We start from the raw sequence: 13,358 nt of genomic DNA on the forward strand, positions 1-13,358 counted from the left end.
AACTTACCAAAACTTAATTTATTAATAAATATCAGAATAATTTAGTCAGTGAACCTAATCCCCATCACTCATATTCACCCTCACTTCCCAACTTTCACACATATACTACAGTATTTGTAATTACACTTCTCCCTCGTCATTCGCGGGGGATACGGGCAGAGCCGGACCGCGAATGGCGAAAAACCGTGATTATCTGGCTCTGATCCACCCCCACCTCCCTGCCGCCTTCCCAGCCTTACCTGGTGGTCTAGAGGGCTTTTGGGGCAGGAGCGATCTTCCTACGCTCCTGCCCCGTGCAGATCGCCATGAGGACATGGCTGTAGGGAGTTCCCAACTTAGTCTTGAGAGACTACTGAAACTCACAGCAGCCATTTCCTCATGGCGATCTGCACGGGGCAGGAGCGTAGGAAGATCGCTCCTGCCCCAAAAGCCCTCTAGACCACCAGGTAAGGCCCGGAAGGCGGCAGGGAGGAAAAAAATATCGGTTATTTTAAAATTAAGACTGCTTTTTTTATTTCCCCCTCCCCAGAAAAAAATCGCGATTATATGAAACCGCAAATGGAGAAACAGCGAATTGGGAGGGGGAAGTGTACTTTTATCCAAAACCGGATCTTGGTTAGTTCATGAGTTCATTAGTCCATGATCATCTATTCAGAGAGGCTTATAATCTTTTTTTTTTGTTCAAAATATTTTTATTGATTTTATAGGTATAAAATAAACAACAACAGGCTTCCGAGAAAGCCCAACAAAAAAAGAAGTGACAGCTCCTTTCAAGTACATCACCACAATAAGATAATATATCGGTATCAAACAGAAAGCATTAAATAATACAATACAGTCTTCTAGCCACAATAAATAGCAAGACAGAGAAGTTGGTAGGGCAATGGATGTGCATAGGAAACCCTAATTTAAGCAAAGATAGAAAATCATAGATTACAAAAGCTATGTAAAACCAATTATCATAAATGTTGAAGGGGTCACTGATGAGTCCTGAGAATGCAGTAGATATTAAACACCAATGAAAAATGCAAATGAGTAAATCAATTAGATCAATAAAATTATGCAGGTAAAGATCTAATAAATATTATTAGTTCAAAGGTCTTGAGTGCAGTAATCCAATAGTATCGACCATGTTTTATTATAAGTGGATAGTGATTTAAAGCGTTCTGCCAAATGTCGTTCATATTTAACATGAAGACAAACTGAATTCCACCAATGAGTGAAGCTGAGATTAGAGAAGTCTTTCCAATTTTGCAAAATTAATTGAATAGCTAGAAATAGCAAAAGGGTCAAAAGGCGATCATGATACAAAGATAAAGGTGAGGATAGTGCGGAGGATCCCAGAATTAATACACCTAATGTAAAGGGTTCATTAATAAGAAAAATTTTGGTAATCATATTCCAAATAGAGGACCAAAAAAATCTGTAAATGGGGAAAATCATATATCATATGCCGTAGAGAGCCTTCTGAGGATTTACAAGTCCAACAGGAGCTATCTGAGGACCTCTTAATTTTGGCTGTTTTGGAAGGAGTCCAGAAGGCTCGATGGTATAGAAAAATCGCGGATTGTCTATGGGAGGCAGAGTGGAGAGATTTAAAAATTCTGGCCCACAGCTCCTTCCAAATACAATCAGTTAATGGAGACTGCAACAATATATCTCATTTAGTCAGGGAAGCTGGGATTGCAGCGAAACATTTAGAATGCATACATTTGTACCAATTAGATGATTGGCCTTTGGATGCAGTGAAGGAAAGAGCCTGAGAGTGTAATTCTGAGGTGGTATGAAGAGATGCTGGGGTAGGGTACCTCGCTGTAAGACAATGGTGAAGTTGAATCCATTTGAAATATTGAGAAGGAGGAATATTAAATTTGGCCATGATGTCTGAAAAGGTGATCCATTTGTCATTATGCAATAGAAGGGAAATATGCCAAATTCCATGCTGATGCCAAGTTTTCCATATGATCACCGCATTGTCTATCTTAAGTTTGGGATTATGCCAGATTGGTGCAAATACTGAATCTATCAATTTCTTGTTTGAGAGGGAGTCAATATGGTTGAGCGCCTGCCATGTACTCTGCAATATTGGGTTTTGTTTTGCCAACTGGGGAAGAGGGATAGCAGGAGCATGATATAAGAAATAAGCAAAATATAAGAATCAACGATAGCAAACTCCAAAGATAACCAAGTAGGAGCCTTACGCATAGACTCCAAATTCAGCCATAAGGAGCCCTGAGACATTAAAAATGCATAGTGATATTCACGAAAGCTGGGAAATTGACCCCACCCTGCTCCTTAGAACATTTCAATTTATGGAGTGCAATCTGAAGCTGCTTGCCTTGCCATAAAAAGGAAGTGAGTAATTGTTCAATGCGAGAATAGACCGAATGGGGAAAAAGAAAGGGGAGCATACTAAGAATGTAATTGATTTTAGGAGTGATCATCATGCGTATTGTAGATAGTCTACCCCACCAGGAAAGATTAAGGGGGGACCATCTAGAGGTGCAAGAACGAATAATAGAAAAGATATAGTCTGAATTAAGTCGTGAAGTGGATTCAATAGAGGGCCCAAAATACAGACCAAGATATTTGATCTTGGAGGGGGACCAAATGAAACCGTATTGGGAGGAGTCAGATTGAATGTCGATACAATTCAACGGCAGTAGTTCAGATTTATTGACATTCAATTTGTATCCAGAAACAGCTGAAAAGCGGTCAATTTGTTCAAGGACAAAGAGGAGAGACTACGGAGTGACGTAGAGAAGAACATCATCAGCATACACTGATAGTTTAACTGAAAAGTCATTATAGTGGAAGCCATCAATCCGAGAATCATTCCTAATAGCAGATAAAAGTGGTTCAAGGGCAAGATTGAAGAGTAAGGGAGATAGGGGACAGCCCTGCCTCGTGCCACGGGACAGAGAAAAGGGTTGTGAAAGATGTCCATTGATCATAATACGTGTTGTCGGGTGAGAGTACAGAACTTTAATCATAGATAAGAAGGAATCAGGGAAGCCATACCAATGAAGGACATGAAAGAGATAGGGCCATTCAAGCCAATCAAAGGCTTTTTCGGCATCTAGGGCCATAATTAAGAGTCTGTCTGAATGAGATGTAGAATGATGGATAATATGAGACAATAGTCGGGTATTATTAGAAGAGTAGCGATTATTTAGAAAATCAGATTGATCTGGAGAAATGAGAAGAGGGAGTACAGATTGTAGACGGGAAGCGAGGATCTTGGCAAAAATTTTGGCATCTACATTGATTAGTGAGATGGGGCGGTAATTTTTGACATCTTGGGAGACAATGAGGGTAGCTTCTGTAAAAGAACCTGTGGAATGACCTTGATTACATAAAAAGTGAAAGAAAGGCAGCATGTGTGGAAGTAAGATGGGTAGAAAGGCTTTGTAGAATTCAATTGTAAGGCCATCAGGACCCGGAGATTTGTTTGGAGCCATGGAGTTAATGGCATCCGTGAGTTCCTGGGAAGGGAAAGGAGAAGTAAGCGAAAGAGTATCAGTCAGAGAGAGAGAGGGGTGTGGGAAAGACAGGAAGGAGTTGAGACTAGATAAAGAGGAAGTGGTTTCAGAAGAATAAAGATCTTGATAGAAATTATGGAAGGCGGAAGAGATGGCTGAAGAATCCGTGGTAAGTTGTCCTGTGGGGTCCTTAATAGATGATATGGTGGTCTTCTCTTGGGATTTTTTCAAATAATTCGCGAGCAGGTGGCCGGGCTTATTATTATCTGCATAGTAAGAAGCAGCCTGGACAAAGACAGATTTGACGGCAGATGAGCTCAATAAAGAGTTATATTGGAGTCTAAGGTTACGCAGATTAGTCAGGGCAGGAATATCAGTAATGTCTGAAATATGAGTAGCCTCCGCTTCACGTATGCGAGATTCAAGATCTCGTAGGACTTGTTTTCTAGAGGAGTGGAGTCGAGCAGTGAACTGAATTATCGTCCCACGTATGAAAGTTTTGAAGGCGTCCCAGGTGGTTATCCAATTGGAGTGTGTGGGGATATTAAAATGAAAAAATTCTTGGATGGCAGCAGTAATGCACTCAGAGAATTGGGCCCCAGCGAGGAGAGAGGAATTGAACCGCCATTGCGGGAAGGGGTAAAACGCGGACCTCACGGACCTAACGGACCTCGCGGATCTAAACCCGTACGGCCTTAAAAATCTGAGGTCCGTGTCGGTCCGTGTCTGTGGCGCTTGTAGTTTCTGTCGCTGACAGACCTTGATGAGATTTTAGCACTCATGGATCCGTCTCAGCATAGGGAGGGAAAAGTGTTAGGATCCGTCAGCGCTAAAAATCTCTTTGAGGTCTGTCAGAGCCAGAGACTAGTGCTGGACTTTGGAGATTTCTTTTCCATAACGCACGTCCAAAACCTATATCCCCGCTGTCTTGGCTTCTGCTCTGCCGCTCCAGCACTAGTCTCTGGTTCTGACAGACCTCGAAGATATTTTTAGCGCCGATGGATCCTAACACTTTTCCCTCCCTATGCTGAGACGGATCCGTCAGTGCTCAAATCTCAATCAAGGTCTGTCAGCGACAGAAACTACAAGTGGCAGGGATACAGACCGACACAGACCTCAGATTTTTTAAGGCCATACGGGTTTAGATCCGCGAGGTCCGTCAGGTCCGTAAGGTCTGCGTTTTACCCCTTCCCTGCCATTGCCTACTGCGAGGTGTAAGAGAAAAGTAAGAGCAAGTCAGGGCAATAGCAGCATGATCAGAAATTGTGATGGAGTGAATATCAGAAGTGGTGATGTGTGATAAGGTAGATGCACCAGCAAGAAAATAATCAATCCTTGAATAGGTCGAGTGTGGTTCTGAAAAAAACGTAAATTGATCATGGTTTTAGTGCTGCAGTCTCCAGGGATCTGTTAAATGAAGCTGGGAAATAATATCATGTAATGCGTACCAGGTTTTTGGTTTCTTGTATGAGGCATGTGATTTCCTGTCCTTGGAGGGATCTAAAATAAGGATAAAATCACCTCCAATAATAATAGGAGTATCAGGATCCTGTAAAATATGATTAGCCAAATTATGAAAAAATTCAGGAGAATCTAAATTTGGAGCATATATATTAATGATACGCAATGCACGATTGGATATAGAAAGTTTGGTACTAACCCATCTACCATAAGTATCATGAGAGCTGGATAATATGGAGATGGACGGGTGTTGCTTGATTAGAGTAATAACACCATTCTATCCATTTAAAGCAGGGGAAAACAAAGATGAACAAAAACCTTGTTTAAGAAACTTACTTGATCCAAAATCATTAAGATGAGTTTCCTGAAGTAGAATGATATCTGCTTTAAGATCATCAATGTAAGACAGTAATTTACGTTTTTTAATCACATTATTAAGACCTTTGACGTTTAAAGAGATTATAGATAATGACATTGGAAGCAAGGAAATGTGTTATGCAGTAGGATTGAGGTACTTGTAAGAACCATACAAATTTTGATTGAGGACTCATAAGCAATATATATGACAAGGCCAGAAAAAGTAGAAGCTGTATGCATCATGAAACACCAATAGAAAGAATAAATAAATAAAGTAAAGGAGTAGGAAGATATACCTGAAAGGAGGAGAGAGCCCACTGTAATAAAACAGCAAGCCAAGAACTGTGGGTGGCCGAAGAGGGGACAGATAGCCGAGTGAACAAACAGACTCAGCAACCAGCTAAACAGTATTGTGCAAATAGTAGCTCTGAGTGCACACTCAATTAACAAAGCAAACAGCAGAGTCAAAAAGTTAAAGTGCTGTAGCAAAGTGAAACATCTGAGTCAACAATGGCTAATTAACAGCAATCAGTGCAAACATGTGAGTCAGCAGAGTAATGAGGCACATCTAATGGCTAGTAAACTAATGGAGCATGCTGTGAAAGTAACACTTTTTGATAGTATTAAGAATAAGAGGCATAAAATAGCAATTAACATCCCAGACCAGGAGAGAAAGAGGTTAATTTGGAAGGAGATGTCCCTACAAACATAGTGAGCATGGTAATATAACAGAATAGTTAATGATAAGAAAGAAAAATAAAATGCAGAGAAAAAGGGATAAAAAGTAAACAAATGCTCAGTAGCGCTGAAGTTTAATCAGTAAACACGACGGAGAGATATAGATATTAGTAGCTGTAAGGGAAGAGAGCAGAGAAGGGGGAAATAAGAAGAAAATGCAGAAGCAAATAGATCGAATATTACAGCTCACATGCAGTACAATAAGACAGTGGTTGAAAAAGGCACTCGAACTCGGTTAACACGTAATCAGTACTGTGAAGCATAGCCAATAATTGTTAACTACAAATAAGGAGCATATTGTGAAAAAATAACACTGCAGGAAAGTGTTGGAGATACCAGGCAGTTAGCAGTAAGGAGTTACTTACAGAAAAGGAAGGTAAAATCAAAGTAAAGGTAGGGACAGAAGAGCAATATGGCCGAGGTGCATGATCCTGCAGAGCAAAGTCACATGGCAGTAAAGAAAAAAGAGCAAAGAACATGAAGAGAGGACCAGCACATACGGCAATAAGGTAGATGAGGTAGAAAGAAATATAGAAAGGAGCCATTCAAGCAGGTTATAGCAAAAAGAGAGAGAGTCATGGTATAATATTTATGCAATTTAAAATTTGAAAACAAGGTATAAAAGTCACTTTTCAAAGGCAGCTTGAGAGACGAGCAGCAGGCACAGCAGGGGCAAGCTCATACAGAGTCAATCGTAGTGGGCGAAGTCTCCTTGATGTAAGTAGCCAGGAGCTCCGGGTCAGAGAAGTCCCGCATTTGATTCAGGAAAGTAACCCTCATTCTCGCCGGATAGAACAGTCTGTAGCGGGCTCCCATCTTATTCAATTGCGGTCTGAATGCAAGGTGTTGCTGGTGGGCTTTAACGGTATTCTTGTGAAGATCTGGTTGGAAGAGGATTTTATTTCCCTTGTGGGTCACAGGCACCATGGATCGGGCTTTTTGTTGAATTTCGATGACCTGTGGGTAGTGGAGGATCCGAAGCACAATGGGTCATGGATGGCGATCACGCGGGAACCGGGAGGATGGTGAGCGGTGAGCGCGCTCAATCTCAAAATCATGTTTAAATTGGAAGTCCAGTAATTTGGGGATAAAGGACTCCAGGAACGCCACCATATTATTACCCTCTTGACCCTCCGGGACCCCCAAAAGACGCAGGTTATTTTGGCGCGAACGGTTACTTGCGTCTTCCATCTCTTTTTCCAGGGCCAACGTGCATTTCACATGGCCCTGCAGTGCCTTAATATTGGCATCTGTGGTCGCCGATTTTATTTCCAAATCCGCTATTTTTAATTTGAAGGTGGTCAGTTCGGTTTGTATTGTGGAAAGGTCATCCTTAAGCTCGGAGATGGCATCTTTAGTCTCAGTCATCAGGTCTTGCACCGTTTTAATTGCATTCCACAAATCAGACATGGAGGGATCCTCAGGGCCATCATGTGTCTCCGATTTTGAATTCTTTGCAGGATAGGGAGGGTCGGGTTTGTGCCTCTTGCCCTTGGTAGCTGCAGCCATCTTTTACAGTGCAGATGGAGTTGGATTGAGGGGTCTGGCACCAGTGTAGTGCAGCCAGATAGAATAAAGATGGTAAAGGTTGCTGGAGCCGGTTGTTCAGACGACCATCTTCGTCGGGCTCAACAGCGCCCCCCCCCGAGGCATATAATCTGAGAGTTGCACAACAGTCTAGCACATGAAAATCACAGTTTCTTAAACACAATTGGTAGGCCTCTCTGTCCTTATGATGGTCCTGTTCTTCAATTCATAAAGCATTCAGCTCAACCCAAGATTGTGTTTCGCCACCTGGCATCTTCAGGAGCTGTGTTTTCAAGGCTCACCAATATCACAACAATATCACATACATTCCCTTTCATTCATACTAAACCTCCCCAAAATCTTTAAAACACCTTTCACCTACCAGTAAACTAAGCATGACTTGAGCAGGGATCCAGTGTTCGGCAGAAGCCGGGATCAGCTGGTAAGTAGAAAACATACCGTCTACCAGGAAATCAAACTGCATGACCTCACTTCCTCTCCATATCCTTCTATATCCCTGTTCAAACAACTCCCATTCCAGTTATAACAACTTCCAGTCCACTTCTTTGTTGAAAACAACCATATTCAGCCCCCATTCCTGTCACAACAGATTCCATTTCACTTCTATGTTGAGCCCATAAGGCTTAACCGTATTCCACTCATAAATTAAACTCTGTTCCCTTCTAAGCAGTACCTCAGATATATTACCACCACTTGGCAAAGACAGTTGAATCAAAACCACAAACCGCATATCCTCTACCTTATGAGCATTTGTTTTCCAATGTGAAACAAGCAGGGTATCCTCCTTACCCAATTTGAGATTACTAAGATATTGAACCACCCTAAATTTGATCTTTCATCATGTTTGGACCAGATACCATTTATCACACGGTCAAACTATACCATACACAACCTGCTTAGTGTAACAGTCTGTGTGTGCTCTTAAGAAAAATTCACAAGCACTCCCAGGGACCACAACCCTGTCAGCTGAATGCTTTATGAATTGAAACATAGAAACATAGAAAGATGACGGCAGATAAGGGCTACAGCCCATCAAGTCTGCCCATACCATTGACCCCCTTTTAAGTCTACTGGCCCCCTTAACTCTACTGACCTGCTCTATTAAGTCTATATCCTAGCGACCCTATTCATTGGTATGACTCTCGCAGTGATCCCACATAGGTATCCCATTTATTCTTGAAGTCTGGGATACTGTGGGCCTTGATCACCTGTACTGGAAGCTTGTTCCAATGCTCTATCACTTGTTCCATGAAGAAGTACTTCCTGACGTCTCCATGAAACTTCCCTCCCCTGATTTTGAGCGGATGTCCTCTTGTGTTTGAGAGTCCTTTGAGAAGAAAGATATCATCTTCCACCTCGACCCGTCCCGTGATGTACTTAAATGTCTCAATCATGTCTCCCCTCTCCCTACACTCCTCGAGAGTATAGAGCTGCAATTTGTTCAGTCTCTCTTCGTACGAGAGACCCTTTAGCCCTGAGACCATCCTGGTGGCCATCCGCTGAACCGACTCAATTCTGAGCACATCTTTATGGTAATGTGGCCTCCAAAATTGCACACAGTATTCTAGATGAGGTCTCACCATGGCTCTGTATAATGGCATCATGACCTCAGACTTCCTGTTGACAAAACTTCTCTTGATACAACCCATCATCTGCCGTGCCTTAGATGAAGCCTTCTCCACTTGAGTAGCAGTCTTCATGTCTGCACTGATGATCACTCCCAAGTCTCGTTCTGCTGTAGTCTTGGTCAAAGTTTCTCCATTCAAGGTGTAAGTTCTGCATGGATTTCCATTTCCGAGATGCATGACCTTACATTTCTTGGCGTTGAAGCCCAGCTGCCAGACAGAGGACCAACTTTCTAAAGTACGGAGTTCCTGTTCCATAGTATTCTGCAGATTGTAGCTGTTTATGATATTGCATAGTTTGGCATCATCAGCGAATAAGGTTACCTTACCTTGAAGCCCTTGAGTCAAATCCCTAATGAATATGTTGAAGAGGAGTGGACCCAGGACTAAGCCCTGCAGCACTCCGCTGGTCACTTCCGACGTTTTGGAGAGGGTACCGTTAACTATCACCCTCTGAAGTCTGCCACTTAACCAATCTTTAACCCATGCAGTTAGTGTTACTCCTAACCCCATCGATTCCATCTTGTTCAGCAGTCTGCGGTGTGGGACGCTGTGAAAAGCCTTGCTGAAGTCAAGGTATACGACGTCTAAGGACTTTCCCGAGTCCAGCCTTCTTTTACCCAGTCAAAGAAGCTGATAAGATTGGACTGGCAGGACCTACCCATGGTGAATCCATGTTGACTGGGGTCCCGGAGATTCCCCTCATTCAAGACCGTATCTAATTTATGCTTAATTAGTGTTTCCATGAGTTTACACGCTATTGAAGTGAGACTCACCGGTCTATAGTTCGCAGCCTCAGCCTTGCAACCCTTTTTATGCAGAGGAATGACGTTGGCTATTTTCCAGTCCAACGGAACTTTCCCCATGCTTAGTGAGAGATTGAAGAGTACGGCCAACGGTTCCGCCAGAACATCTCTCAATTCTCTAAGCACTCTTGGGTGTAAATTGTCCGGTCCCATGGCCTTGTTCTCCTTGAGCCTTGTCAGCTCGCTGTAGACATCTTCAGGTGTGAACTCAAAATTCTGAAACGGGTCTTCCGCAATTTGTTTTGCCTTCAACTGTGGTCCGTGTCCCGGTGCCTCACAGGTGAAGACTGAGCAGAAATATTCATTTAGTATTTCGGCTTTTTCAGAATCCGCCACTGTGTAGTTTCCGTCCGGTCTTCTAAGGCGTACTATGCCGTCTGTGTTCCTTTTCCTATCACTAATATACCTGAAGAAAGATTTGTCCCCTTTTTTAATGTTTTTTGCCAAAGTTTCTTCCACTCGAAGTTTGGCCTCCCTAACTGCTGTTTTGACCGCTGCAGACCTGGTCTTATATTCTACTTTAGTTTCCCTTCTCTGCGTACGTTTGTAGGAAAGAAATGCTGTTTTCTTCTCCTTAATGAGGTGCGAGATCTCCTCAGTGAACCATTGGGGTTTATTGTTTCTTTGCCGTTTGTCTACCGATTTTATGTAGCGATTAGTAGCTTCGTGTATGGATGATTTCAGGTACGACCACATAGCTTCCACATTACCGGTCTCTGTTTGGTCCTGCAGCGTCTGATGGATAAAATCTCCCATGCGTGTGAAGTCGGTGCCCCGGAAGTTAAGTACCTTTGTTTTTGTGATTGTAAAGAACAGGACAATCATGAGGACAGAGAGGCCTGCCGATTGTGTTTAAGAAACTGTGATTTTCATGTGCTAGACTGTTGTGCAACTCTCAATTTGAAGCCTCTCGGACTAGATGATCATGGACTAATGAACTGATGAACTAACCAAGATCCAGTTTTGGATAAAAGTAGTCACAATGACTGTAGTATGTGTGTGAAAGTTGGGAAGTGAGTGTGAGTGAAGGGTATTAGGTTCACTGACTAAATTATTTTGATATTTAATAATAAATTAAGTATTGGAAAGTTGTAAAAGTACTGCAATGAAATGAACAGTGGGAGATAAGATTAAAATCAAATTGATTCAGATAATTCTTGTTTGTATAAAATATTTAATAGCTGGTTTTAAGAATTTGAGCTATCCAATAGGCAACTATTTAATTAACTGAAAAAAAACCCAAGCTTAGGCTTTAGGTTAATTTCACTGAATATTTGGGGATAGCAGCCATTGTGACCAGTTAAATCATTTTGAATTTCAGATCCTAAGTGTCATTGTGTTTTTAATTGTGCCATGTAATTGAATATTAGACTTGCAGATTATAAATGTTCATAAATATATAATTAAAAGGAAAACCGGCTAATCAGGACATTCCTGAAAATATGTCCTTTATTCTTTAGCTTCATCGTTATCTGAGGAATGTGCACTTTAAGAACATGCTGGGTGAAGAGGTGTTTTTTGATGAGAATGGAGACTTTCTCATGGACTACAACATTATTAATCTTATCTTTCTACCCAAGTGGGAACTGAAACATAAAATTGTTGGAAGTTACAAACCTTCTGCTCCCCCTGGGGAGGATTTCACAATCAATGAAAAAGAGATAGGGTGGGAAGCTGCTTTTATCCAGGTGAGAGAGATGTAACATTTTGTAATATAAAAAAAAACAAACATAAAACAACACCATAAGATCCAATACAGCAGTTTCTATTGCTAACTTTCACATAGATCACATAGTTTCTATTGCTAACTTTTAATTCGTTATCCCCCCTTTTTTTCAAAAGCTGACAGTGCGGGCCGGAATTGAATGGCCATCGGTGCAAAAGCGTATCTATGCCAAAATAACACAAAGCATGTCCACACAAGTGATGTGTCAGCGGCTATAACCACAACTGATAATAAAATATTTATTTTAATGTTGGATTCATTAATTAGGGATATTGTTTTAACTGATGATATTAAAGGGGTAAATATAGGGGCTTACTTTTAAAATTGCTGCATTTGCAGATGATATTCTAGTATATTTAACTAATCCTCATTTATCTTTGTAAACATTATTAGAATATTGTAAAGAATATGGAGATTTTTCTGGTTTTAAATTAAATATGGGCAAATCTGAAGCGTTAGCGACCAATGATAAGTTAAATAGAGAATGGGGCCCAGATTTTCCCTTAAAGTGGACAGAAAATTATTTTAAATATCTAGGTATTTATTTGCCAGGGAATCCTAAAAGGTTATATGAGGTAAATATTCCAACTTTGCTTAATTATACTAAACTAAAATTACAAAAATGGCAGAATTTACCTTTATCTTTGGTGGGTAGGGTTGCGTTATTTAAAATGATAATTTTTCCAAAATGGCTATATGTTTTCCAGATGATCCCTTTGGTATTAAGTAATGGTGATTGGCAAAAGTTACAAACTTTAATTATAAAATTTTGTTGGGCTGCTAAAAACCCTAAATTGTCTTTTGATTTTTTACTAGGTCCGGGTATAAAAGGAGGTTTAGGGTTTCCAGATATTCGTATTTATAATTGGGCTTGTTTATTACAACATATAAGGGATTGGGTTTTAGAGGATGATTCATTTACCCCTTTGTCGTATGAAAAAGCATTTTTTCACCCTTACCATTTATTATTTTTGATTCAAGTGCCAAGTTCAAGATTACCAGATTATTTAAAAGGTAATTCTATTTTGATTCCATTAAGATTGGTATGAAATAAATTATTGAAATTATGGGAATTTCATCAATTTGTTACAGATTTTTTGCCTATTCAAGGAAATAGTGATTTTTCTCCAGGTATGACTAATATTACTTTTACACATTGGGCAAATAAAGGGGTTAAATTTATGCTCAGCTTTTAGATGAGTCTGGGAGATTACGTAGATTTCCAGAACTTTCCTTAATTGTTGGAAGTGGTCCAGGGTCATTGTATGGATATATGCAAGTTGTCACAAACCCGAGCCCAATGCCGGCCTTGTGCCAGTTAAACCCCGGAGAAAACATCCCCTGAAACTGGTCCGGGCTAATCACTGTGTCCCTGATAGGCAGGAACAAGACCAGGAAGCACAGGCTGTGTTCAGACCTGCTGCAGAACACAGCCTGGTGAAAACAGGTAGGGCCCCTTTAAATCTTCCATTTTGTGAGAAGCTGGCTAAACAGGGCAGAAGGCAGCCTCAGCTGAAGGAAGTTCAGCCCCTGAGTAGGGCTGGGCGTGGTACAGCAGCTTTGCAGCATTTGGAGAGCTGGATGACCAGGAGGAAGGGAGACACTGGAGAAGCTC

General features: G+C 41.2%; 1 protein-coding gene across 1 annotated transcript in view; it reads left to right on the forward strand.

Annotated features, from left to right (window-relative positions):
- The window catches only part of LOC117346308 (vomeronasal type-2 receptor 116-like), a 41,771-nt gene that overhangs the window by 15,354 nt on the left and 13,059 nt on the right, over nucleotides 1-13,358 (forward strand). The window contains exon 4 of the mRNA XM_033915708.1: nucleotides 11,478-11,705. Coding sequence (XP_033771599.1) covers nucleotides 11,478-11,705 — 228 coding nt within the window. The remainder of the gene's footprint in view (nucleotides 1-11,477; nucleotides 11,706-13,358) is intronic.

This window comes from Geotrypetes seraphini, chromosome 12 (genome assembly GCF_902459505.1).
Source record: "Geotrypetes seraphini chromosome 12, aGeoSer1.1, whole genome shotgun sequence".
NCBI lineage: Eukaryota > Metazoa > Chordata > Amphibia > Gymnophiona > Dermophiidae > Geotrypetes > Geotrypetes seraphini.